The 25326-nt window shown below is 43.0% G+C and overlaps 1 protein-coding gene across 14 annotated transcripts; it reads left to right on the top strand.

The window, feature by feature from the left end:
• The first annotated feature begins 442 nt into the window (after positions 1-442).
• On the top strand, positions 443-23477 carry IL4R (interleukin 4 receptor). 14 transcript variants are annotated; one of them, XM_039491633.1, is made up of 12 exons: positions 443-1047; positions 1708-2144; positions 9176-9244; positions 9502-9615; positions 14238-14379; positions 15277-15446; positions 16352-16509; positions 17538-17697; positions 18349-18448; positions 19350-19428; positions 20192-20277; positions 20375-23477. In XM_039491633.1, the coding sequence occupies exons 4-12, from the start codon at positions 9543-9545 to the stop codon at positions 21834-21836; spliced, it is 2430 nt and encodes an 809-aa protein (XP_039347567.1). In that variant the 5' UTR covers positions 443-1047; positions 1708-2144; positions 9176-9244; positions 9502-9542; the 3' UTR covers positions 21837-23477. The 14 variants fall into 14 exon arrangements, with proteins under 14 accessions (XP_039347567.1, XP_039347568.1, XP_039347575.1 ...); XM_039491634.1 differs by lacking the exon at positions 9176-9244 and having other exon boundaries at positions 1708-1922; positions 2013-2144; XM_039491641.1 differs by having other exon boundaries at positions 1708-1922; positions 9176-9255.
• The last annotated feature ends 1849 nt before the right edge of the window (positions 23478-25326 follow it).

The raw sequence follows: 25326 nt of genomic DNA on the forward strand, positions 1-25326 counted from the left end.
CCTTCCCCCTCCAACAACCCCGCCCGCGCCGCTACCCCTCCCCTCCCGCAACCCCGCCTGCGCCGCTATCCCTCCCCCCGCCCCGCTCGCTGCCCCTCCCCGTCCAGCAACCCCGCCTGCGCCGCTATCCCTCCCCCCGCCCCGCGCGCTGCCCCTCCCTCCGCCGTTACCCCTCCTCCAACAAGCCCGACCGCGCCGCTACGCCAGCAGGCGTTACGCCCCCGCGCGCTGCCCCTCCTCCAACAGCCCCGCCCGCGCCGCTACTCCCCAGCGCGACCCCTCCCCTCTAACAATCCCCCGCACTATCCTGGTCTGCACTGCCCCTCCCCTACCAAGAACCCCGCCCCAGCATCCCCTGCCTCCCCCTCAGTTCCTGGCACTGCCAGTCCCCTTGAGCGTTCCTGCAGCTACCAGCCCCCTGGCGCTACAGCCCCTGGGGTATCTCCCACACCTCCCCCCCCCGTGCCCCAAGCCCTCCTGGGGTTCCCTGCTGCCCATGTCCTGGCAGCTGGGCAGGGAGAGGGACTGCATGATCTCACCAGGCTTTTCATGTCTGGCACTTGCCTCGCCTGCTGCAGGCCATTGCGGGTGCTGTGTGCCATGGTGGCTATGCTGCTCTGGGCCATTCTGGGCATTACCGCAAGCCATCACAATCATGGTTGCTATGAGCCATCCCAGCTATCAAGATCAGTTGGAGTATTTTTGCTTACGGTTCCTAGCTCTGAACATTGGGGTGAAGGCCCTTGGCTGAAATTCACCCCTCACTATTATTGGTCCTAGGGAATTAGAGTCTGTTACCTTGAGGGAGCATGAAAGTTAGAAACCTTTTCTCTTGAGGTGTCAGTTGATTCTCCCAGCCCCTTTCTAGGAACACAGGATCAGATCATGCACTGAGCCATGCTGCCCACTTTTTGGCACTTGAGTGGCTATGGCCTCCATCTACACTGCAAAGTGGTCACATTAGCAGCTTGAGTTTCATCAGCACTTCACCCTTAGTAACTCCTGACTGGCCAGCCTACTTGAGTTAACAGCACCACCACCGTCAAGGTAAGGGGTTTGTGTGTAGATTGGACTTGAATTGGGGCAATACTCCAGGTGTAACATAAGTTAACTTTGCATTGAAGAAAAGCCCATTGTTAGAGTGTAGTTTAAGTCAATGGACTTTGGGGAGGCTAATGCTGTATTGTAACTGTCTACAGCCAAACACATATTTTCTTCAGACTTTCTAATAAGTAATATCTCAGGGCTGAGAATATGCATCAGAAAGTTCAGCCCCAAAAGGCTTATCTGAGAATGTTATAGACCACTGACCACACCGGCTTACAATGGGAGGAGCTGTGTCTGATTTATAGAATCATAAAACCATAGGGCTAGCAGAGACCCCAAGGGTCATCTAGTCTAACCCCCTGCCAAGATGCAGGATTTGTTTAATATAAGAATAAGTGAATTCTGCAAGAATAAACAGAAATTGCAAAGCCTGGTGTGAAGAGTGCTGAGTAAAGCTAAATATCCAATTTGTACACTGAAAATCTCAAAAGTGTTGCATGGGTTTTAGCTGTCTGACATCTACAAAGGTAAGGGTGTCACATGGCTTCTGCTCACCATTTTGAGAATATGGGGTTAGTTTCCAGGGCACTGATTGTAAATGAAATGCCACAGGCCTGTGAGCTGCTTTTTAAAATCACAAAACGTATCTAACTTGTCTAGGGCCATGCTCGTGAAGGGGAAGGAAAGAGGGAATGCTAGCATTGGTGAGAACTGAGCCCCACGTGGGGAGGAGAATAAAAGAAGGAAGCTGCCTGCTCTGTGGGTGTTTCCATTGAGTCACAAATTATTTCCTTCTGCCTGCTCTGTGGTGTCATTGCTGGGAACTCTGTTGAGTAGGACTGTACCATGTAAAAGAAGACGTTTGTTTGCCAAAGGTAAATGAGTGGGCTGGGAATGCAAATTCCACTCTGTTTAGGAGAGTGCGTGTAATAAGGAAATGTGCAATAATTTTTACCCACTGAAAGAAACAAGTTCGTACAGTGCCTGCTATGAAAATGAAGAACGGAGTAGAACAGTGCTTCCCACTCACTGGCTTGGGACAAAGTTACCTGATAACAAAATTCACTCTCCAGCCCTGAAAATGAAGATTGGTTCAGGCAAGTTATACCAAAGAGGTTCCACCCCCACCTGTCTCTGTCTCTCTCTGTCTTATATTTAGCTGAAGAAAATTTTTACCCTTATCTGATTATTTGCTAAGGAGAGTTGTGTTGTGAACTGTATGTTTTACTGGCTTGACTTGTATTTACATTTATCTTCGCTGAAAGTATAGAAAGCTATTCATTTTTACTCCTACATATTGAATGCCCAACCTTCCTCTACTGGTAACTGGAGGAGTCATAATATTTGTCTTTCTTATCAGCACTTTGATCAATATGCTGTAGCTGGAATTGTTTGAAAAAGGTTTCATTAGAGTTACTCGCTTGTTAGAATTGGATACAAGTACCACAGGAAAGAATTAATAGAATTCCAGTTACTTTTACTGAACGTTCCCTTATCTTTCCTAGGGCTTATACAGCAATACTGATCACATATGAGAACAGGAGATATATCAGAATATGAAAGGTGTAAATATAGAAGAGCAGTTTTAGATGACTGACTAAGGAAGCTTCGTGTAGTCTAAATACTGAAAACTTTTCGTAGATGTTAATGAAATTCAGCATTATCTCCAACTCCTGTCAGAATTAAACTATTTAAAAAGGAAATTTTGAGGCTAGACTACGTGTCAGTACAAACTTTGCTGTTGGCAGAAACCCATTTTTCTTTCTTGTTATTTAACCCAGAGAAGCCTGTTGAAATCTTTTTCTATTCCATATCAAAACTGAAAATTCAAGAAGATATGTCACCATGAAAACCTCCTCACAGATACCTCCTGCAAGTTCCCCTATGTGAGACCACTCTACCCAGGGCCCTGAGTATTCAGCAATCATAGAATTTGCTGTAGAATTCACCCCTTGCTGCAGAATTGTTTCCAGAATCTCGGATTTCATTTTTGAAAGAATTATATTTCTAGTCCTTATGACTGCGAAGGAAATGTCAAAAGTGTGAATGGATGCCTGTCTGAGTCTGCAAAGAGCCAGCAGCAATAGCTCTGAGAGGAGTGAATTGTCCTAGTTATTTCAGTCAGGGACCTTTGGACTCATAGATTGTGCAGAAATGGAATATAGCATTTGTCACGCTGTGTGCCGTGGTTCACAACGGTGAGTGTCAACCTCGGGGTAGATGGTCAAAAAGCAGGGTAGGGACCCCAAACTGGTGTTATGGTCTATAATGAGATTTCACCAACCCAGTAACAAATGTGAACTCCTGAAGCACTATAACAGTCTGACCATGGAGTCACAGACAGTCTCCTTGGGCACTCCAGTCTATCTTGCTACCAAAGCAAGCTTAACTCTGTGATAAATGGTTGCTTTACTCCAAAAATCACAAAATATTCAGGTTGCATCAGTCCTGGAGACTGGTCATTTACCCCAGGTCAATTTGTACCTCAGATCTCACACCAAAGACAGTGCTTGTAGCTAATCCCATAGTAAACAAACTAAGGATTTATTAACCAAGAAAAAGAAATGAAAGAGTTGTGACACTGCACGCCATATTTGTCATAGCAGTATTATTATGATATGATTATAGCATAATTATGGTGTATTTTATGTAAGATGGGTTCTGTAAAGTGTAATTGGAAAGGTTATGATTTGCTGAATATGATTATCCTATTTATATGCATGGATCATTTTTGTATCTGAAGTTATAAATCTTGACTATTTATCTGTACTTCAATTGTAGTTACACATGGGTAATGCCCACTAGACAAGATGTTTTTAGTCTAGATAGCTGGTTGGGAAGGGCCTATTCTGGACCAGTTCTGTCCAGTTCTGGGCGCCAGATTTCAGGAAGGATGTGGACAAATTGGAGAGAGTCCAGAGAAGAGCGACAAAAATGATTAAAGGTCTAGAAAACGTGACCTATGCGGGAAGATTGAAAAAATTGGGATTGTTTGGTCTGGAAAAGAGAAGACTGAGAGGGGACAGGATAACAATTTTCAAGTATGTAAAAGGTTGTTACGAGGAGGAAGGAAAAATTGTTTTTCTTAACCTCTGAGGATAGGACAAGAAACAATGGGCTTAAATTGCAGCAAAGAGGTTTGACATTAAGAAGTTTTTCCTAACTGTCAGGGTGGTTAAGCACTGGAATAAATTGCCTAGGGAGGTTGTGGAATCTCCATCATTGGCGATTTTTAAGAGCAGGTTAGACAAACACCTGTCACGAATGGTCTAGATAATACTTAGTCCTGCCACGAGTGCAGGGGACTGGACTAGATGACCTCTCAAGGTCTCTTCCAGTTCTATGATTCTATTCAGGGCAATGAGCCATTAGGGAAAACAATAGGCCTTAGGAGAAGCTTACCTCCCACCTGGTGAGCCTTCCTGAAAACACTCCAGATCGCCTGTAAGTAATGGCTGCTATGACTCTACAAGAACATTTGGCCTGGCCATATGATTCTGGACTCCATCTTGGGATGTCAATATTTTTCCACAAACCGGCCTGGGAACTAAGTTTTGAAACAAAGGGTTCCCACCATAAGCTAAAGCTATATAAGGCAGGGAGTGACCTGATCTGTTCTTCACTCACCACACAAGACTCCTGGAAACACCTGACGAACAAAGACTAAAGTGGGGAAGCGCTGGACCCAGTCTAAAGTGATTTCTAGCCTGTGTATGAAGACCTAAGAAATCCAAGCTGTAAAGCTAATGCAGCTTGTGCCTTAAGAATCTACAAGTCTGCCTGTACCATCAGTTAGAGTGACACTATGCTATTCATACCCAATCTATCTAGAATATTAAGCTTAGTTTGCATTTTTTGTTTATTTGCTAGGTAATCTGCTTTGATCTGTTTGCCATCACTTATAATAACTTAAAATCTATCTTTTGTAGTTAATTTATTTTATGTTTTAATCTAAACCAGTGAGTTTGGAGTGCAGTGCATGAGAATCTTAGCTCAGAGAGGCTGTTGCATTTCCTCTCCACATTGGGGGAGGGGGGAAACTCTATGAGCTTACTCTGTACAGTTCTCTGTGCCGCGCAAGACAGTATAATTTTGGGTTTATGCTCCAGAGGGGGTGCGTGCCTGGGAGCTGAGTTACCTCAGGTTTAGCTTTTCTAGTGTTGGTTCGTGCAGTAGCTAGTCAGAGAGCCTGCATGTAACTGCAGCTGGGTGTGTCCCGAACTGTGTGTATGCTGGTGGAAATGTAAGACCTTGAGCGTGTCTTCAGCTTGTCACAGCAGCACAGTGTGAGAGGGAGCTCAGGCTGGTGGGTCAGAGGGCTCAGTGATACCCTAGTTCCAGGTTGCACCCTGTGGGTAACCAGTCACAAGAGTTATTTACGGGTTAAAGCAGGCAACATATATACACACATGAGTTACAGTTTGTGGTTCCAAAAGGTGACAGAGATGTAGTAATGTCAGCACTGAATGCCTTTTAGGGGGATAGCTGCGTTTGTTTCCTAGCTACGTCCCTGTGAGAGTCCGAACAGCAAAGAGATGGAAAAATTTTGTCAGCTATTTTTATTTCTCTCTTCCAAAATTAAAACTGATGGGACGAGCCCTTCTGCACATAACCTGTGTAGGGGCAATTAGCAAAGTCTTTGTATCATGATTAAAGCTAAGATTTTGTCATAGGTATTTTTAATAAGTCACAGGCAGGATGCAGGCAATAAACAGTAACTCATGGAAGATCGAGCCCTGCCACCAGGGGCTGACATAGAGGTCATGTAAAATCACAGAATCCGTGACCAACTCGTAGCCTTAATCATTTTGTTTCACAATGGCCCACTTTGTTCTAATAGTCCTCCTTGGTGGGCAAGGTAGGCACTCCTCCTGCCAGGGGTGCTCGAACAATTTGTACAGTGAGGGTGCTGGGAGCCAATTAACCAAACTGTAAACCCTGTAAATGATGGAGACCACTTCAAGCCAGGGGGCAGCACCCCTAGTTCCAGCATCTATGCCACCTGCCTGTGCTCACAAGTTCAGAGCAGACATTTTTACCATTATAAAGCAAAACGTACATATTATAGCATGGGATACAGACATCATAAGTAAGATTGATGCATGCAGCAACTTACAAGCATTTTATAGAGTCTAAAAACTAAACACATCCTTGCAAGTTAACACTTGTCTTGAACAATACTAACATGCAGATGGGCTGGGCTGGTTTCCAGCTCTGGATTTGTCAGTGCTTAGCTGATGCCTACAGCATTGGCAAGAGATGGTACCTGGTCTACCAGTGTCACAGCATTTTTCCAAGATACCACAGAAATCAATATTTTTGCTGCATAATGAGAATGGCTCAAAGTTGAACATAGTCGTGGGAGGGGGGAAGGATAGGAATGAAAGATATGTCATGGAGATACAGAATTTTGGATTTTTTGCTGCAGATTTTGTTCAGTTGTGCCCTGGATTATACTGGGCCCTGCCTATAGGTATAATTTATGACATCTGCTGTTACTGTATGTTCCTGACAGCTGTCACCCATTAGAACTCCATAGCTGTGGGCCTGAAATGATTTTACAGTTCTTATAGTTGGTAAAAAGTAAAGACAAATAACATAATTGGTGAAAAGTAAAGACAACTGCTAGACACTTGCAGTTTCTTCCAGACCAAGGTTATCTGAGAAAATACCTTGTTGCTTGCAGATAAGGTTAGTGGGTGGGTCATAGATCCAGATGACATGTCAGGACACCCTTTGCCTTTTCCTCTTCCCCTTCGTGAACGCTCATCTTGGAATGCACAAATCTGATTACATCTTAAGTAAAACAACAACAACAAAAATTACCTGTTCAGGTTTTACTGGAGAGAAACTGTCTGCCCTCTTTTGATTAAAAGCTTTTTTCCCCTATTTATTTAGAGAGCTTTGTCTCAATGAGTCTTGTCATCTGCTGGGGATACACTTCATTTTATGTAATCAAGCACTAGGACACCGGCAGTTAGGACATGTAAAATGTCATGTGTTGTGAACAGCCAAAGTGGTGGCGGCTGGACAAGGAGAGTGGTACTGAAGAAGTCAGAAAGAATGGTTCATTTACAAACAGCATATACAAATAATGTCTTGTTCCTTGTTCTGAAGTAAAAGGCTTTCTTTTATGCAGTGGCCAAACTTAAAATGAGGCGGGAACTATTGTTGTTTACATATAACCATGGATGTGCACAACAGATATAAAATAAGACATGGCCATTGCCTTGTGACCCTACAGTCTAAGGCCTTGATACTGCAACTAACCTTCTGCAAGTGGAGAAAACAATAACACAAAGGGGGATTAGTGGGATGACAAAACAAGGGGAAAAGAGTCTAACGGAACATTTTATGTTTATTGTATATATTGCAAGTATGAGAGCTTTGGGTTGCAATAATTTGAGCTGTCATGTACATGAATAACCCTGGAAATAATAAAATACAGAGAATGAATTCACCCTTTTCATTCTTCACAGTGGCCCTCAACACACACACACACATCCCTTCATTCTCCTAGTGTCACTAGTCTCATCTTCTTTCACTCTCACCTTTAGACCTTCTACACCACACTGTTCCAGAAATGACATCCCTGGCTCTCTTCCTCTCATAATTCAAATTCTTGCCAAAACCCACTTCTTCCAGGAGGCCTTTGCCAAATCTTTTAAGGGTTTCTTGGAACACTAGTCATGAGACACCATTACGCAGCAGTTGACTGGAAATCAACCATTTCCTCTCTTGAGAAATCCAGACAGAGAAGGAATAATTTGTATTTGGAGAATTTGTTCTTATTTTTCAGATGCAGAACATTCTGTTCAAATCCAAAGGCAGCTGTGTCCTTTTGGGAATATTTCTTACTCTTTGGTCAGTCATTTTTTGTCTGTTCGCAAATGCTGATAAGTCAGTTCTCAAGTAGTGTGTATGAGATAAATAGAAATGCATTCCACTTTATAGTGGGATCAGCAGTGACTGCTTAGTTCATGTTGCTTAACAGTTTCCATCTTAACTCCTTATTCTCAGTCACTCAAAACTTTGTGAAACCTTAACCTTTAAGGTTAAAATTTTCCAATGCTTTCACTGGGTTTTTTTCATATGAGGAGAGTGGAAAACAATACACCATTTAAAATTTTTTGTGACCATTTTGAATAGCTCAGCAACTAAAATAGCATGGGATATAGAATAGAAAATAGGAGGGGAATAGCACAGTGGAACCTGCCTGATAGTGGAGTGAAGCTTCATTACAGGAGAAGTCCTTTGAAATGTATTTAAGCAATTCAGGTCCTTTCATTCCATTTCACTGTAACTGGGTTTTTGTATGTGTGTAGATATTTACACACATACAAAACCCAAGACACTGTCTTCTGTGTTCCCATAATTTACAACCAATGTAGGAGCAACTCAGCTTGCAACTCTTCCCAACACTTGATAAAAGGCAATGTCTCGGAGAGTAGACAGGACCATATACAGCAGAGGAAGGGACTAGCGTTTGCTTGTAACCAGCTGACATAATGCTGAACAAGACTTGTCTCTGTCTACACTGCCTGCAAAGTCATGGTCAACACTGTATTAGTTAACACAACTCTTCAAAGTTGTGTTCTAACTGTACTTTTCTAGTGAAGACAAGACCTTAGCCATTTCTAATCCAAGACAGTATTTTCACTACATGACTACTTAGTTTCTTTAATAGCTTTTTTAAGGGACTTTGTCAACGGATTTTTGAAAGTCCAAATAATGTCATTTGGAGCTATTTTATCCACTATGTGCTTGATATGCCCAAAGAATTCTAGTATATTAAAGAGGCACAATTTTCCTTTTTAGAAGTTGTGCTAGTTTGTCCCTATTATAGCATGGTCATATAGGTGCTTTATAACCCCATATTACTGTTTTTAACAAATTTGCCTGGAACTGAAGTAAGACTCAGTGGTCTGTAATTCCCAGGATCTTCCCAGCGCCTTATGTTAAAGGTTGATATGGTATTTGCTAGCCTCTAGTTCGCTGAGATAGTAGCCGATTTTAATGAGAAATTGCATGTTTTTGTTAGCAAGTGAGCTGCTTCAATCTTAAATTCCTTCAGGACATTGGGTTGAACCACCTGGTCTTGGTGACTTGTTGCTCTTGAATGTTTCAGTTTGTTCCAGTACATCCTCTTTTGGGACCTCAGTTTCTGGCAGTTCCTCATCTTTAGTACCTGAGAAAAGTAAGTCTGGTGTAGGTATCTCTCCAACAGTCTTTGGGGTGAAGACTTTTGCAAAGAACTCATTTAACTCTTTTGTAATATTCTTATCTGCCTTAATTGTTCCCTTTACTCCATGACAAAGCTTCAGGGAATTTGGAATACACTGAATGTGCTAACATCTGGCACTGGGGGCAGTATGAAGGGTGAAGGGTAGAAAGAACTGTGTCTTTTGGCTAGTTTGTATACTAATCTAAGCTTTTAATGTTTTCTATTGGCAGGGTCTCAGCACAGCTTCTCCTACAGAAACTGACAAGTGCTAATGATGGCTGACAGCCTGAAGGCTGCAGTGCTTGCCTTATGGACCCTTTTCTTTTCATGTGCAACATATCACAGTGAGTTTGCTAATGCCGTGACGTAATTCATTTAAAAGTAATTTATCAACAAGACTTTTAAGTGACTAGAACAATTAGCAAGCAACATTTTTACCATAATTCAGTAGTCATAATAATATGTTTGATTGCAAATATCAACAATATTTATATGTTAGACTGTAGTCTCAGTTCTTGTATATTTTTCCACTAATATTTTCAACGTGCAAAAAAAAAAACCCACTCAAAAATTGATAAAGAGCTGAAACGGATGTTTGGAGAGACTGTCTTTCTGTTCCCCTGTTATTGCAACTGCAGCACTGTCCCCTGCTGGCCCAAGGCTATCCAGTGGATTTCTGCTCTGGAGGGACGGAGTATTAAACTCTCATGACTACCACTGCCCACCATGCTGAGACTCAGCCAACAGCAACATGGTTCTTGAGAAAGCTGTGCTGACAGGGAGGAGGGGGAACCAGCAGACCAGTGCATATATGCTTCAGAGTGTGTAGGGGTTTCTCTGCTACAGGCTGTGATCCCTTTCAAATCCCACTACGTGAAAGAAAATTTCTTGTAAACTGTGAAATAAACCTTGCAGAGTTTCCTGGTGCTGCCCAGCCCTTTTGGTGCCTCCGTAGGGAAAGATGATTGAGGCCCATATACGTGATGTCTCCTATGTGCCCTTTGCCCACTAATTCTGTCCTTTTTTAAGTAATCAAGTTTTTCTGGTAAGATTTAACCTTTATAAACCGCAGGTGCTGCTCATTGCTCTTGGTTACCCTCTGGAGACCACTGAAGTGCAGTTTATCTAACAGGAGGAGCATTGGGCCCTAGATGTTTGGGGACTTTTTTCTTAATATCTTTTCCAATATTTCCTTGGGGATAGAAGGTAGATTTATAGGATGATGATTGCCAGGATCCCTCCTTTAACCTCTTGAGAATCAGTTCTACATTTTACTTTTGGAGCAGTCTTTTGTTAACACCTCAGTTGTCCATGGTTTAAAAAAAAAAAAAAACCAAAACTGTCTGTCGTACAAAAATTGCATTAGCTAATTTCCTTACTACCCACAGTCCCAGTTCTACTTCCAGTGATATCAGTGGGAATTTTGCAATAGAATTAAATGGGAGAAGAATCAAGCCCCACCGGTGTATATCGGCTAAATCATCTGATTTGAATATGCTTAGATTTTCCAAAATTTTCTTACCCGCTTTTTGTCAATGTTTGGTTTTACAGGTTTGTTCCTTCCTTATGAATTGCATGTTTCAAGCTTCTTTGTTGTATTTTTCTTGTTGAAGATAAAAAAAAGTTCAGTATCTCAGTTCCCCTTTTCAACTATACAAATTGAAAGTAAACTTTGTATTGTATGTGGTTTCAAAAGGAAATTCTCAAAGATCTGAGACTTAAACTGTGCTAGAAATGAAAAAGAGAGATGGTAAAAGAAATACAGAGCATGTTAAAAGTTGTAGGGAAAAGATAAGGGAAGTAAAAGGCCAAATGAATGAATGCTGCTAGTCAAAGTAGTTTAGGAGACTAGAGAGAGCTTTTTACATCTCAAGGGAGAAAGTAAGTCCATTAAAAATTAGGAGGGAGTGAAATTAATGCTGATTCAAAAATGGCTGATACACTGAACTCTTCTTTTAAAAGATCTGCCTTTAAGAGGAAAAATAAATAAAAGTTTGACTAATAAAAAGTAAGAAAGGCCTTGTAAAAATCACAATGGATAAAGAGTAGTTAAAGAGTACTTTGAAATTGTAAACCTATACAGATTAGCAATATGCATTGTAGGATATTGAAGGAAATTTTTCCTTAATTGACTAAACCACTGATAATTGTTTTTGAAAAAAACATGGACAGTGGGGAGATACCAGAAGACGAGGGAAGCAAATGTGGTACTGATGTTCAGAAAAGGAAAGAAGAAAGAACATGGCAATTATTTACCTATAGGATTGTTTATCCTCAGTAAAATAAAACACAAGCAAAACAATCTAGACATTTAGATAATGATGGAACCATGAGCAGCTGGAAGTGTTGGGGTTTATAAAGAGTAAATCATACCAAACATACTAAATTATTTATTTTATAGAGGTAAAAAAAATTGGTTCCTGAAGCTTCAATTCATACACATGCTAGTAGTACTAGTCAAGTAAGTGAGTCCCAGTGATAAAGCACTGGAATGGGTTACCGAGGGAGGTGGTGGAATCTCCATCCTTAGAGATTTTTAAAGCCCGGCTTGACAAAGCCCTATGTGGGATGATTTAGTTGGGGTTGGTCCTGCTTTGAGCAGAGGATTGGACTAGATGACTTCCTGAGGTCTCTTCCAACCCTAATCTTCTATGATTTCTATGATGATTTCTAAAGTAAATGGAATTACTCAAGTGAATAAGGACTGCTGGTGATTAAGACTTAGAAGGGCTGGGCATTTAGAAGAGGAAGTGAAAGTAACAGATGTAATATATATGGATTTTAATGAGGATGACAGACCATAAACAAATGACAGTGATAAGCAGCAAAGTATTTTGTTGGCTCAAGTTTCTAGTGAAGTACCACAGGGATCAGTGTTAGATCCAGTCTTCTGTAACAACTTCATTAATGCTGTTGAAGAAGGAGTGAACAGCATGTTCATGACATTTTCAGATTACACTTCATAAGGAGTAGGTGGAAATACTCATCACACCTGAGAAATAATACAAAGGAACCTAGGGAGATTAGAAACATGGGCAAGAAGTTACGGAGTGAAACTCATCCTGGAGAAAATTCAAGCTGAGATGCTGAATGGGAGAGAGGAACCTGGGAAGCAGAAGCGGCTGAAAGAACCCTAAGGGGTGGGACTTCCCAGCAAATTAATTTTCAGTTTGAGTGATATGACAGCAAGAAAAGGACCAATAGAGTTTTGGGCTGTATATACAGAATCATCCTGTCCTGGAGCAGAGGAGGAATCCTTTCTCTATCTAACCCTTGTGTAATTTCAGCTGGAGTACTGCCAGCAGGCTCTGTCCTGGGAACCTCATTACTAGAAAGAAAGATGTTGACAAGTTTGGCAGAGTTCTGACATCAGCAACAAAAAATAATCAGGGATGTGGAGGAGACTGACGTGAAAAGGAGGACTGGAAGAGTTAGATCTGCATAGCTTGTATAAGAGAGGACTGGGGGGATGTGACAAACATCTACAAATACCCAAAGAGTCAAGCGCCAGAAAGGGAGAGGACTTATCTAGGACAGGAAACATGAGTGGTATTTACTGACGTTTTTGAAAAGTTCACGTTTCAGAACTTCACGGCATGTTGTTAGCCTTTGTAACTGCGTGAGTTTATTGTCACACATGCCCTCCCACCCACTTCCCTTCTGCTGTTCAGTACAGTCACATGGTATCTTGTTTCAAAGTAGATTGTAAATTCTTTGGCGTAGGGAGCAGGTCTTGCTGGGTATCTTTACACTGCAGTTAAAAATCTGTGGCTGACCCATTCCAGCTAACTCAGGTTCCCATGACTCGGGCTAAAGGACTGTTTAATTGTGGTGTAGATGTTCAGGCTCAGGCTAGAACCTGGGCTTTGGGACCCCGTGAGTGGGGAGGGTCCCTGAGCCCAGGTTCCTGCCCAAGCTTGAACATCTGCACCACAATTAAACAGCTGCTTAGCCTGAGCCCAAATCAACTGGCACAGTCCAGCTACGGGTGTTTAACTGCAGTGTAGACATGCCCACTGTGTTAATGCAACACCCAGCACAACATGGTCCTGATCTTGACTGGGGCCTCGGGGCCCTACTACAACGCACATTAATAATGATAATTAAATAAATAATGGGCATAACTAGGAATAAGGTAATGAAATATCAGGAGAAAACGTCATTTAAACAGGGAACTTGATCAGGCTATGGAGAAGCCTGTCGCAGGGAATGAGGGAAACCTGCTTGCTTGGGATGTTTGCAGCTAGATTCGACAAAACACTAGAAAAAGCCCTGTAGGCAGGAACCTTATTCTGATTCCTAGGAGAGTGCACTGTGGCCTAATTAATCTTTTCTGTCATTAATATCTATGATTCTGTTTAATCTTTAATAACCTTTACACAGAACTTGAGATAAACTAATTTCCCAATGATAATGTTTCGGGGCCTGAAAGTAGGTGAGCTGGGAGCTGTTTTGGGGTCTTTGACCCAAATTCCGATTGTACAGGCTTTTCGTTTTGTGCCATAGAATTTCAAGGGTGCACTCTGTAGTGGGCCAAGTTTAGTTTCTCTTCCCATTTAATCTGAACAAGTCAAATGATTGAGCTTTCACGCTCCCTTTAAGAGATTTTAATAGTTCGCCTTAATTGAATTGGCCTGTTAGCGCTGACCCGCCACTTGGTAAGGTGACTACCGTCTTTTCGTGTGCTGTGTATTTATACCTCTCTACAGTATTTTCCACTGCATGCATCTGATGAAGTGGGTTCTAGCCCACAAAAGCTTATGCCCAAATAAATTGTTAGTCTCTAAGGTGCCACAAGTACTCCTTGTTGTTTTTGCTGACAGAGACTAACACGGCTACCACTCTGAAACCTTTAATAGTTCTGTTTCAAAAGAAGAATTTTATACTTCTAAGCACCAGACCCTGTTCTGGCTGATTTTGTTTCCTATTGCTGTCACTGCTCAGTGTTGTGTTGGTTTTTCCTTAGTTATGGCAACAGGGAGCATACAGATGTTTGACTGCTTCACTGACTATGCCAGGGAGCTGACTTGTCACTGGAGAGTGGCTCCACAAACAAACTGCTCCAAGGAATTCCGACTCTATTACAGGAAGGAATATTTCTCAACATTGTAAGTGTTTAATGCCACTTTCTGGGTTCATTGTTAAACTGTTAAATATGCTGCAATTATTAACAGCCCTGCCCCGCCTCTCTATGGCCATTGCGAGGGGGTTGAAGCACAGCAGAATCAATGTAGTCCTGCTGCATGGGGAAGGGCACAATGCTTGGGGTCCTCACCCCCTGTGTTTGGTAGAGCACAACTCTATAAGCCTCCCTGCGCCCCTGGTGCAGAGGGGATCGTTAGGTGTGAACTGGGGAAGTGTCAGGGCCAATGGATCTGCAGCTACCTTCACTGGACATGAGGCTCCGCGTGGGGAGTATACAGCAGTAGCTGCGTGACCTAGAAGGGGTTGTATTCCCTGTCTTCAGCTTGGAGGAAAGGATCCTCTCCCTCCTCTCCCCTGGAGCCCAGTGGCTCTCCTGCATATAGCACAAGAACATAGGGCCAAGTCCTTATTCCTGGCCCTATTGTGCAGAGGCCTGTTGGCATTCCCACAACAGAAGCCAGTTCCAGCCTGCTTTCCCCAGCTGATTATAGTTTCTCCCCAGAGACATGCAAGTGGCATCATTTTGAACAGGTTAGCTGACCCCTCTTCCTTTTCCAGACTTAAAGGCTTTCCATCACCAATATGCTCTCTCTGATGCAGCCGTGTGAGGAACAGATCCTCACGGTGTTCATTTCTCCTTTACAGACTAGGCCATAGCTTTCTCAATGGAGTTTTTCACTGGGGGACACACAGATAGCTGAGACTTTTGTACCAAATGCTTTCTGGGAACCAAGTTTGTGCATCTTAGATTCAGTTTACACACTTGGAGCCTTCTCTGATGACACTGAATGGGGGCTTAGTTTAAATGAACTGAGTGCTTAATCCTATGTAAACATTACATCAATTTTGATATTTTTCAGATATAATGCATGCATCCCTGAGAATAGAAAAGGCAGCAGCATGAATTCCATTTCCAACTGCATTTGCATAATTCTGCCCGAATATTTCTCGTCAGGCCTCACATATCATTTAGCACTACAGGCCAATGGGACAGTGCTGTGGAATGGCACTGTAATACCAGCACATATTGGTGAGATACAGTTTGCTACAGATTTGTCATTGATATATCACATTCCACATCCCCAGCCAACAACCTCCCCAGCATCACACAGTCAGCACCTTCTTATCCTCTGAGAAAAACGCACCTGTAGTGTGTTCTTCATGTGGCAACAGAATTCACGGATGAGGAATGAGATGTCATTGCCTATTTCTGAGAGAGGACAAAGGTCTCTAGCCAGGATTCTTGGCCCCCAAAACATCTCATGACAGTTTAATCACCACCCTGAGTGTCTGAATGGGCTGAACAGGGTTTCTAGAACTAAATCTTGGTAGATTGCAACAGCCTTTGGTAAAATAGTCACTGTCTCTCTCATGTCACAGGATACAGTCAGCATAGATATACCTATTACACACACACGTGTGCCCACATACTTTCCTGGTATTAAAATAGTTTGTATGGATAAATCTGTCTCATCTCAGATATTAGTAGAAATATTTCAAGAAACCTGTGTAGTAATTAACCTGCAGCCGTGATCTGGGCCCTTCTTTAATGTCATTATTGCTCACTAGCAGGATGAGTGTGAATCTGCGCCTTGGGATCCCATCCTCAGAGCACAGGCACCAGAGAGAGGTTGGCCAAGAAGATGCCACAAGCAAATCCCCATCCCCAGAACACAAGCTAGGAAGCAACTCTATGCATTTTCACCATGTTGGGAGCAGGCCACTGATAACATGTATTTGAGACCTACAACTAATTCCACTGACTCAAAAATCCCATTTCAATAAGGAGTATTCTGTTTTTGGCTTTTACATCCCTGTGCCAGAGCATAGGGAAACAAGGCTGAATGCACTGCCCACATCTGTAACTACAGCATTGTCTGTGACTGAATAGCCCTCTTCTGTCCATTCCTCTGAGTCAGTGTTTCTCCCTTACAGTTAAACCAAGGCCCCCAAAAAATCTTACCATTGAGAAGAGTGAAAATGATAACTTCTACGTCTTGAAGTGGATCGAGAGCTACAGCACAGAGGACGTGCTCTATGGAGAGGATGTAAACTATGAAGTCAAATACTGGAACAAGCAGAATCCGGAAGAGGTAGGGAACTGTGTTTTTCTTTGCTTTCTTGAGCTGGTATCCATGGTATGAAAAGTCCTTCAGAAAATCTTGAGGAGCTTTTAACCAGATGGTTAATAATGGTGATGAGACTGCTGGGTGCCATTTCCCCCATCATTCATGCATAAGGGACAGCAAGCACTATGGCCACAGGTAACATTGCTTCAGTGACATCACCAGGAGTGGAACTGGTGGTAATCTTCCAACCTTCACCCACAGAATAAGCTCTCCCCACGCGAGTCATCAAATTGAGACGCCTCTCACAGTAGATTGTGCTGAGATTCAGAATATGATTGTTCTTGCTCTCAGGGCTCCACTGGGCTTGGGTCCCCTTGGTGGGGCTTGAATCTCCCTATAGGCTCTGCTGGGCTCCTCAGGCATGGCTTCCCCTCCTGTATGACAGAACACACTATAGAACTGTTTGTGTGCTGTAACAGTTGCCACACAAGACATTAGTGCACGGCAGACTAGTGATGTGGAAATTCACATTCTGGTTTGCCATGCGCTAATGTCCCATGCAGACCAGGCCGTACTCTCTGTTTTAAAATGAAAGGTGAGATTCTGTAGCACAGTATAGCAGCTTTGGAGAGGTGTCAGGACACGGTACTACTACATACTGCCCCAGTTTGAGCCCTGGATGCCACTGAATTCGTATATCATTAAACTCAAGTCTTTAACAACAAACTTAACATATTGAAGTTCAACAGTCATAGGCTGATTCTCAGAATAAATTAGCCAGGTTCTGTGTTTATTTAGATTATTCCTGATATTTTTTTAAATTGTGTGCTAAAAATGGATTTAATCCACCTTAAATTATACAGCAAAGGAGTTTATTTCTCTTCAAATATATCTTGAGCCTTTGGTTTGTTAGCAGGTATCAATTAGATGGTTACAGCAGTGAAATCAGTAAAACACATTTATATGAACTGAATGTCATCCCTAACACTGTCCAGGAAACTAAACATATATTCCATACAGAATCTAAGTGTGTTACTTCCCTTTTTATTCAGAAGTTTGTAAAACAGCTTCCCTACCAAACGACATACTTTGAAATTCTTGCAACGCAGTTGAAGCGAGGGTCTGACTACCTTGTAAGCGTACGGCGTAATTATACAGGCAGCTATTCCACCAAATGGAGTGATTGGAGCAATGCAGTTGAATTTCACAGTGGTAAGTATCAGTAACAGATGCAACTCAGTGGAAGAATCTTACAGGATTCTAAAGCGTATGGTGTACATCCCATTATTTCTTCTGCCTTTCTGTATCAATTAGAGAGATGTAGCCAGTGAGTCCCAGGGCTGCTAATACAATCATCATCATCCTCAAACTTTTACTTATTGTAGATCGATGCTCAAAGACTGAACAAAAAGCATATTACCAAAAGGACAACAACCACACAGTAATCAACTCCACTGCTCCCACCATTCTTTAGGTCCATCAGTGGCTACTAGACAGGATGGGCAGGGACGCAAAACCATGCTCTGAAGTGTCCCTAGCCTCTGTGGAATGGGCGACAGGGGATGATCACTTGATGATTACCTGTTCTGTTCATTCCCTCTGGGGCACCTGGCATGAGCCACTGTCGGAAGATATGTTACTGGCTAGATGGACCATTGATCTGACCCAGTGTGGCCACTGTTATGTTCTTATGTTCTAGAATGCCTCAGATACCATAACTGTAGGTCCCCATGCACATTTTGAGATATATATAAAAAATATGGGCTTTACTTTAAATCCTTTAAGTGGCATTATTTCAAGGTGTACAGAAGATCACTGACATGACTATGCTTATTAACTGTGCTTTTATTTCTGAATATATAGATTATGGAGTAACTTTAGAAGATAGTCTGCAGAAGATTGTTCTCATATCCTGCATGTTGATCCCAGCTCTGATTTTAATCTGTTACTTCAGCTTTGCCATGTATGTATCATACTGAACAAGGGTTTACAGAGCAGCAATTTGCCAAATATTCAGTTTCACATAGCGTAATGGCATGTACAGTAGTATAGTAACCTAATACTTTGTAATCATGAAGGACCTTTTATCTGAAGATCTACAAGCAACCTCTTTACAAACAGTAATTAATTAACCTTCATATCACCTCTCTGAACCAGGCCCTTAAAGAGATTAGATTACAGCACTTTTCTCCACTAAACCATCTGTATAATAGTGCCAGAACTACACAGGCACCTACTGAGGTTTAATTAATGAATGTTTGTAAAGTACCATGAGACCCACTGTTGAAAGGCTAATACACATTTTTAAGGGCTGCATCTGAGGTCCTTACTCCGATTTTACTCAGACTAAATTCTCATTGATTTCAATGGGCCTGAGTAAAATCCTCAGTATTTGGCCCATATATTTTGAAGACAGCAAATGCAGCTAATATAATGTTAAAATGTTAATAGAGCCAACCTCCTCATCTCTATAAAGTATTCCCCTTGTCAGAGCAGTGTCTGTCATCTTTGGGTCCCCAGCTCTGCAAATATCTCAATAGTGCTGGTTATATCTTACTGCGGTATTTTATTTTTGAGGAGTAATTTGCTGGACTTGGGTCACATTAATAGATTTCCCTGTTTTTCTCACAATCTCAAATAATAATCTGACCACGTGAAGGTGCTCAGGCCAGTTAATCATTAATATATGCACAAATGTTTACACTAGTGTTGCTGAAAAGCGTTGTCACTCCTGGACATACACAGAATAAGTGCTTCCAGTTGCTGGAGCACACAGACTGGTTGAGGAGAGAGAGCAGGGGTGGTGAAACTGGGGAATTGAGACCAAACACAGCTAAGAGTAAGCAACGATTCTTGCGTTGCAGAGTTAAGAGAGAATGGTGGGATCAAATCCCAAATCCAGCCAAGAGCCATCTGGTTGTAAAGAATGTCAAGGCAGCTCAGGTATGTGATTTAAAGATTTTACAAAAAAACATATTTCCCATTTGTTCAAAAAATGAAAGCGGTAATATGTTCTGATGCTGAGAAATATCAAGTTTAATTCAACCATACCTGTAGTGGGGCAGTTACCCCGCGCCTGAAAAGGGTGGACTGATTGGGTGTGGCTGCAGCTGTGGCTGCTTCCCCAATTAGGCCACAGCTGGCCCTATAAAAGGGCTGTGAGCCAGGGGCTGAGTCAGTCTCTCTCCAGCTTTGGAGGGAGAAGGACCGAGCTGCCTGGGTACAGGGAACAGAGCAGGGCTAGGGAAAGGCAGGAGGAGCTGGAGAGCTCCAGCCTGGTAAATCCCCAGGCTGCAGGCCTTGCTAAAAGGCCAAAACAGGTACTGGGGTTGCAGAGGCTGCAGCCTGGGGTTAGGCAGAGGCAGCTGGTCCGACCCGCTTGCCAATGATGAGTTGCCTTTTACAGACTGCAGTTTGCCCCCGTGAGCGGGGGATAGATAGTAGTCACTGAGGCAAGGTGGATGTAGAGGGTGGGGGTTCCCCTGGGAGGGGAGAACCAGAGTGGGGGTACTGCAGGGGCAGAACCCTGAGGTAAAGGGCACCAGGGTCCGGGCAGGACATGGGGCCCGAGGCAGGTGAGCCACTGGCCTGCAGAGGGCGCTCTGGGCTGGAATCGAGCTAATTCCCAGGATAACCAGCAGGAGGCGCCACGCCAGTGAGTCTCACTTCGCTACAATACCTTAAATCTGTTTTATGCCTCTATTAGATTTCAGTCTGGAGGAAAATGCTGTCCACTGATGAAATTAAGGCACCTTTCCATGATGTGAAACAGACTCACATGGAACACCAACTGTAAGTAAAATAAAGAACATTTCTCTGGTTTACAGCATAAAATATTTTGCTATCAAGTTAACATTAATTGTGCCTTCCTTTTGATCCCCAAAAACAGAAGCTGTAAGAACTGTCTTGCAAAATATGCTCAAGGCCAAACCTTGAAGGGGAAAGATAACGTCAAAAGTGGTGAGAAACCCGACAGTTGCCTGAATAAATGTGGAGAGTGGTTCCCAGAACAGTATGAGGCTGTTCTAATTCCAGAGATCACTTTGGTTGAAGATTCTCTTGAAGTCTGTGAGTATTCAACAAACACTGAAACTGAGAGCCATGAGGACAACCTGGGTCAGATCGTCTTGTGCTCAACTGGTGAGAGCAGTGCTAATAGCTTTATCGAACACACTCAACACAATGATGCACTTGCAGACATGTTTATTAAGCTACTAGAATGTGGAACCAGTATTCGTGACACTGAAGTTCCAGACTTCATCATAGAAGAGCATAAAATCTTTGAGAACAGTGAATCAGAAAATTCATCACAGCAAACACCAAAAGAAAATGTAGTCCAGGATCAACAGTCATGTGATACTTCACACGCTTGCTCCTATCCCACTACAGCCTCTCAGGATGACTACAACTGTAGGGCAGCTAGCACAAAGTCAGTGCGATCTGAAGAATCGTTTGAATCTGGTTATCAAAGTTCTAACACAGACACTGCTTCTCCCGAGGCAAAGAATCCTCCAGACGTGTTGCATCAAAGCCACTTTCTTTGCAGTTCTGAAACTCAGCATGACTTGTTGGTCTTGATTACAAAATCACCAAATGCTCCTTCCTCTGAGATAATCAAAGATGGAATAAATAGTCCAGCATATCAGAGCTTCGACAGCCTAATGTCTCAGTCCACTGAGTCTTGTACCACAGCATATAAGAGCTTCGACAGCCTCATGTCTCAGTCCATGGAGACTTGTACCACAGCATATAAGAGCTTTGACAGCCTAATGTCTCAGTCCACTGAGTCTTGTAGCACAGCATATAAGAGCTTCAGCAGCCTCCTGTCTCAGTCCACGGTTAGCAATAGCCTGACACAGTGTTTGGAAAACCCAAGCTCTTCACTGTTCCTAGAGTTTCCAGAGAATCAAATACTTCCCTGCAGAGAAGAAGCAGCCCATCGACCCCATGGTGATCAAAGTTGTTACACTGACCACAAGGGTGACTGCACTGAGACTGCTTTTCAAACCACCTGTTCAGAAGACATAGACTTTCCATGGTTTTCCTCCCATGCTCATGACAAACTTTCATTTTTCCTGCCAGAGAAAGAAATACACAAGCAAATAACATGTCAAAATCTTCCAGAAAAAGCAGCTGCAATTTCCAGCCCCTCTGTTTCTAATCCATCTAGTTACCAACCTTTTGATATTGCTCTTAAACACAATAATACACACTGTGCCAATAACAGTGAGGCTATTTCTGAGTCGCCTTATAAACCCTTTATCAACCTTTTAAACAACAACCTCAGAGAAACACTTCCAGCTATCATCTGTGAATCTGACCTGCAGATAGACTTGTCTGACGTTCTATAGCATTGACTCAGATGTTATCACAGGCTTTGCCTTTGGTCTGAGTTCAGGAGAGGATCTCACACAAAACAGCAGTGACAGCCCTTGGATTATCGGCTTTAATGAACCTTGTAGTGATGGTGAAGATGAAGATACTGTGGGCAAGAAAAAGTTGCTGTGGTCTTTAGATTCTAGCTCTCAGGGGAAGACTGGGAGGACCATACAGGAGACAAAAAATTGTACTTCTGACTACTACTGACTGTACAGATGAAAGGATACAAGAGAGTAGAAATAACATGCCGTGTCCTTTTCTAATATGTTATACACATGACCATTTGAGGACGTCTGTAAATGCGGAAGAAAGGGAAGCGCAGTTACAGAATATTGTGAGCACGGGAAATGGCCGTGCAGTTAATTTATCAGATGAGTCACTGAACCACAACACTATTGTATCTAAACCATCCTTAGAAAGAAATCAAACTTCAGAGCCCCCGAACTCAGCCAAGTTGCCACTGGGTGGCCCCTTTGTGGATAGCTCCTGTTTAGGAACCTGTCCTTTTGATTATTGCTCCATTCCAGGTGAGGGATCAAAAATGTCACTTTTCATAAAAACAGGCCAAATGGACCTAATGAGTGAGAGCACCAGGATGAACCAGAAAACAGTGAAACTTACCTTCATGGACAGGGGCTTGTGTAACTGCTATATGAACATGACCTAGATTAATTTCATGGGGTTGCCTACTTAGTTACTAAGGTTGGTTGATCCCAAACCTCTAGCCCTTAAATGGGCAAGCCACCCTTTTACAGGAGGCTCCTGAGTTTGCGCTGCTCACGGCTGCATGCAAAGGCAGCGCTGTCTAGCCCTCAGTAACTGTATTCATGAGGATCAGTTTCTGATCTGTTATCTTAGTGTGACTGCAATAACTCTGTGGTAGTCAGTGGTGTTACTCCACACTAGTATCAGTGTAACTGAGATCAGATGTTTTTAAACTGTGTATGCCCAAAAAGCCTGAATAGTGTAGGATCAAACTCCCTAAACGGTGTGTGCATTCCACCCGGTTTCTGTATGTGTCCAGGGTATAGATTGGAAATGACTCCCACAGCTGAATTCAGCTGGGATCACATGTGCCCCAGCCCCTTGTGATAATACGTCCAAAGGTTTTCCCTCAGACTCTGAACTACCTGAGTGCAGAAGTATATACTGTGGCATTGTAAATGCCACAGTAAGGTGGTGAGTCCAGATAGTTAAATGGCTACTGCAAATTCTTTACATTTCAAGCCAGCTCATATTATTCAGAAATCCCTGTTCCCATTTCTAGCCGTAAACAGGCCTAGGCCAGTTCAGAGAATGCATCTGTGGCCACTGTTCAGCTACTGCGTTGGCATCTTCTATAAGGGAGGTTTTTCACTGCAGCAGCTCTACCTACAGAACTCAGATGGGCAGGCAGATAAGGGGTTTGTGCCCCATGTAGACTTTTGCGGCCATACAAAGGAAGTGCACAACCGCAGAAGGGCGCTACTGCAAGCTGCACATGTTCACGGCAGGTGTTTGCATTTGTTTGGACACTGGTACTTACACCACTATAATGAGGATGTTGATAAATGAAAACATATTGTTGTTGATTGTTAACTTGGTGATTGACACATTAAAGACTTTTACCAGAATTATCAGGTTGAGAGTATTTTTTTTATTCAAAAATAGCTTTAATTGTATGTGCAATATTCTAAATATTAATTAAAGGGATGAGTATAGTTCAGCTATCACCAAAGTGCATAATACAAAGGAATCTCACTAAACTGGGTGACTGGGCAACAAATGGCAGATGAAATTCAATGTTGATAAATGCAAAGTGATGCACGTTGGAAAACATGCTCCCAACTATACATATAATATGATGGGGTCTAAATTGGCTGTTACCACTCAGGAAAGATCTTGGAGTCGTCATGCATAACTCTCTGAAAAAATCCACTCAATATGCAGCAGCAGTCAAAAAAGCTAACAAAGTTAGGAACCATTAGCAGAGGGATAGACAAGAAGCCAGAAAATATCAGGGGAGGGCGCGGAAGCCAGAAAGAGACAGGTAGGGGTGGAGCAGGGCCTGGAAGAAGGGTGGCAGGGGCTTGGGGGAAGGGGTGGGGTGGGGGTGGGGCTGCGGGGGGGTGTTCTGGGCCACCCCCCTCACCCCCCCCAGGGATGGCCCTGGCTCCGGGTGTCCCTAAACCTCCAACTGCCAGAAGCTGGAACGGGATGACAGGGTGGATCAGTCAATAATTGCGCTGTTCCATTCACTCCCTCTGAAGCGTCTGGCACCGGCCAGTCAGAAGCGAGGATGCTGGGATAGACGGACCATCGATCTGACCCAGTGTGGCCGTTCTCATGGCACTGAAAAGCATGTATTGTATTTCAGTTCATCTAGTTTTTGTTTTTTCAGGCAGAACATAATATAAGGTAATATTCATGTGATGCAACAGCCCAGTCCCCACTCTGGGCTTCAGGGATCTGTTGGGCTGTATCAGGAGTAGTCAAGAGGCAGACTGGGGGCCAAATCTGGACTGCCAGATGCTTTTGAACGGACCCCAAAATCTTTTTATTTACTTATTATTGTATTTTATTATTTTCTCTGGAGTCTAGACCTTGACTATACCTAGAACAAGAAATTTGGTCCCTGACAAAAATAATTGACTCCCCCTGGGCTATTTTGTCAGAAGGGCTGTGTCTGGGGGCTCCCTGTCCTTCCCAGTGTCTCTGCTGGATTTAGAGCTGGCACTCTTCTGCTCCTTGTGAAAGAAACTAGAATGGTTTTGCAACAAGTATCCTGAGCAGTTTGTTTGCATGAACATATAGCAAGGGCCAGGCTGACAGAGTACAGATGTTGTTTTTCAGGCCGTATTGTATAAAGTGAACTGGGACATCTTAATATTTAAAACCAGTAAATGGGCATCTTTTATTTGTTAATTTCTGTACTTTGCCTACTGTACAGCAATGTGTCCTTCTGCAGAGCCCTCTAGAGTAGATGATAATGCTCAGCATTGGTATAGCACTTTACAGACAGTAACTGACTGACGCTCACAGTCCCGCCTCTCCTCTCCTTGTGAGGTCAGGCAATACTGTTAGCTGCATTTTACACATGGGGAAACTGAAGCACACAGTGATAAAATTACTTGCCCATTGCCACAGAGCAAGCGCATGGCTGAGCCACATTTTGCCCCTGCTGGTACATCATATTGGGACGTGATTCTGGTTTTACACTTGTCTCTTTACGTGAAGTATGGCATTTCCCAGGGACTTTCTTTGCCTCTATGTAGCTCATGTTCCCAAGCTTAGCGTCACTCTCCCTCGGCTGGATGATGATGGCAAAGAACTGTGAGTAAATACTATTAAAGGTACAACACAAAGACAGGAACACTGCTAGGCAGAACATCAAGGCCAAACTCACCCTCAGTAACAGGAACTCCTGGGGTTTTCTGATTGCTGCAGGCCAGTGCCTGTACTGCCAGTGGGGCTGATTTCTCT

The sequence above is a fragment of the Mauremys reevesii genome, linkage group 10, assembly GCF_016161935.1.
Source record: "Mauremys reevesii isolate NIE-2019 linkage group 10, ASM1616193v1, whole genome shotgun sequence".
NCBI lineage: Eukaryota > Metazoa > Chordata > Testudines > Geoemydidae > Mauremys > Mauremys reevesii.

Excerpts from the sequence above, each read along its gene's own strand:
- IL4R (XM_039491633.1), top strand. The coding sequence starts at position 9,543 with ATGATGGCTGACAGCCTGAAGGCTGCAGTGCTTGCCTTATGGACCCTT. Across the intron at positions 18,449-19,349 it reads TGTTACTTCAGCTTTGCCAT|AGTTAAGAGAGAATGGTGGG; the intron begins GTATGTATCATA and ends CTTGCGTTGCAG. Across the intron at positions 20,278-20,374 it reads ACTCACATGGAACACCAACT|AAGCTGTAAGAACTGTCTTG; the intron begins GTAAGTAAAATA and ends CCCCAAAAACAG.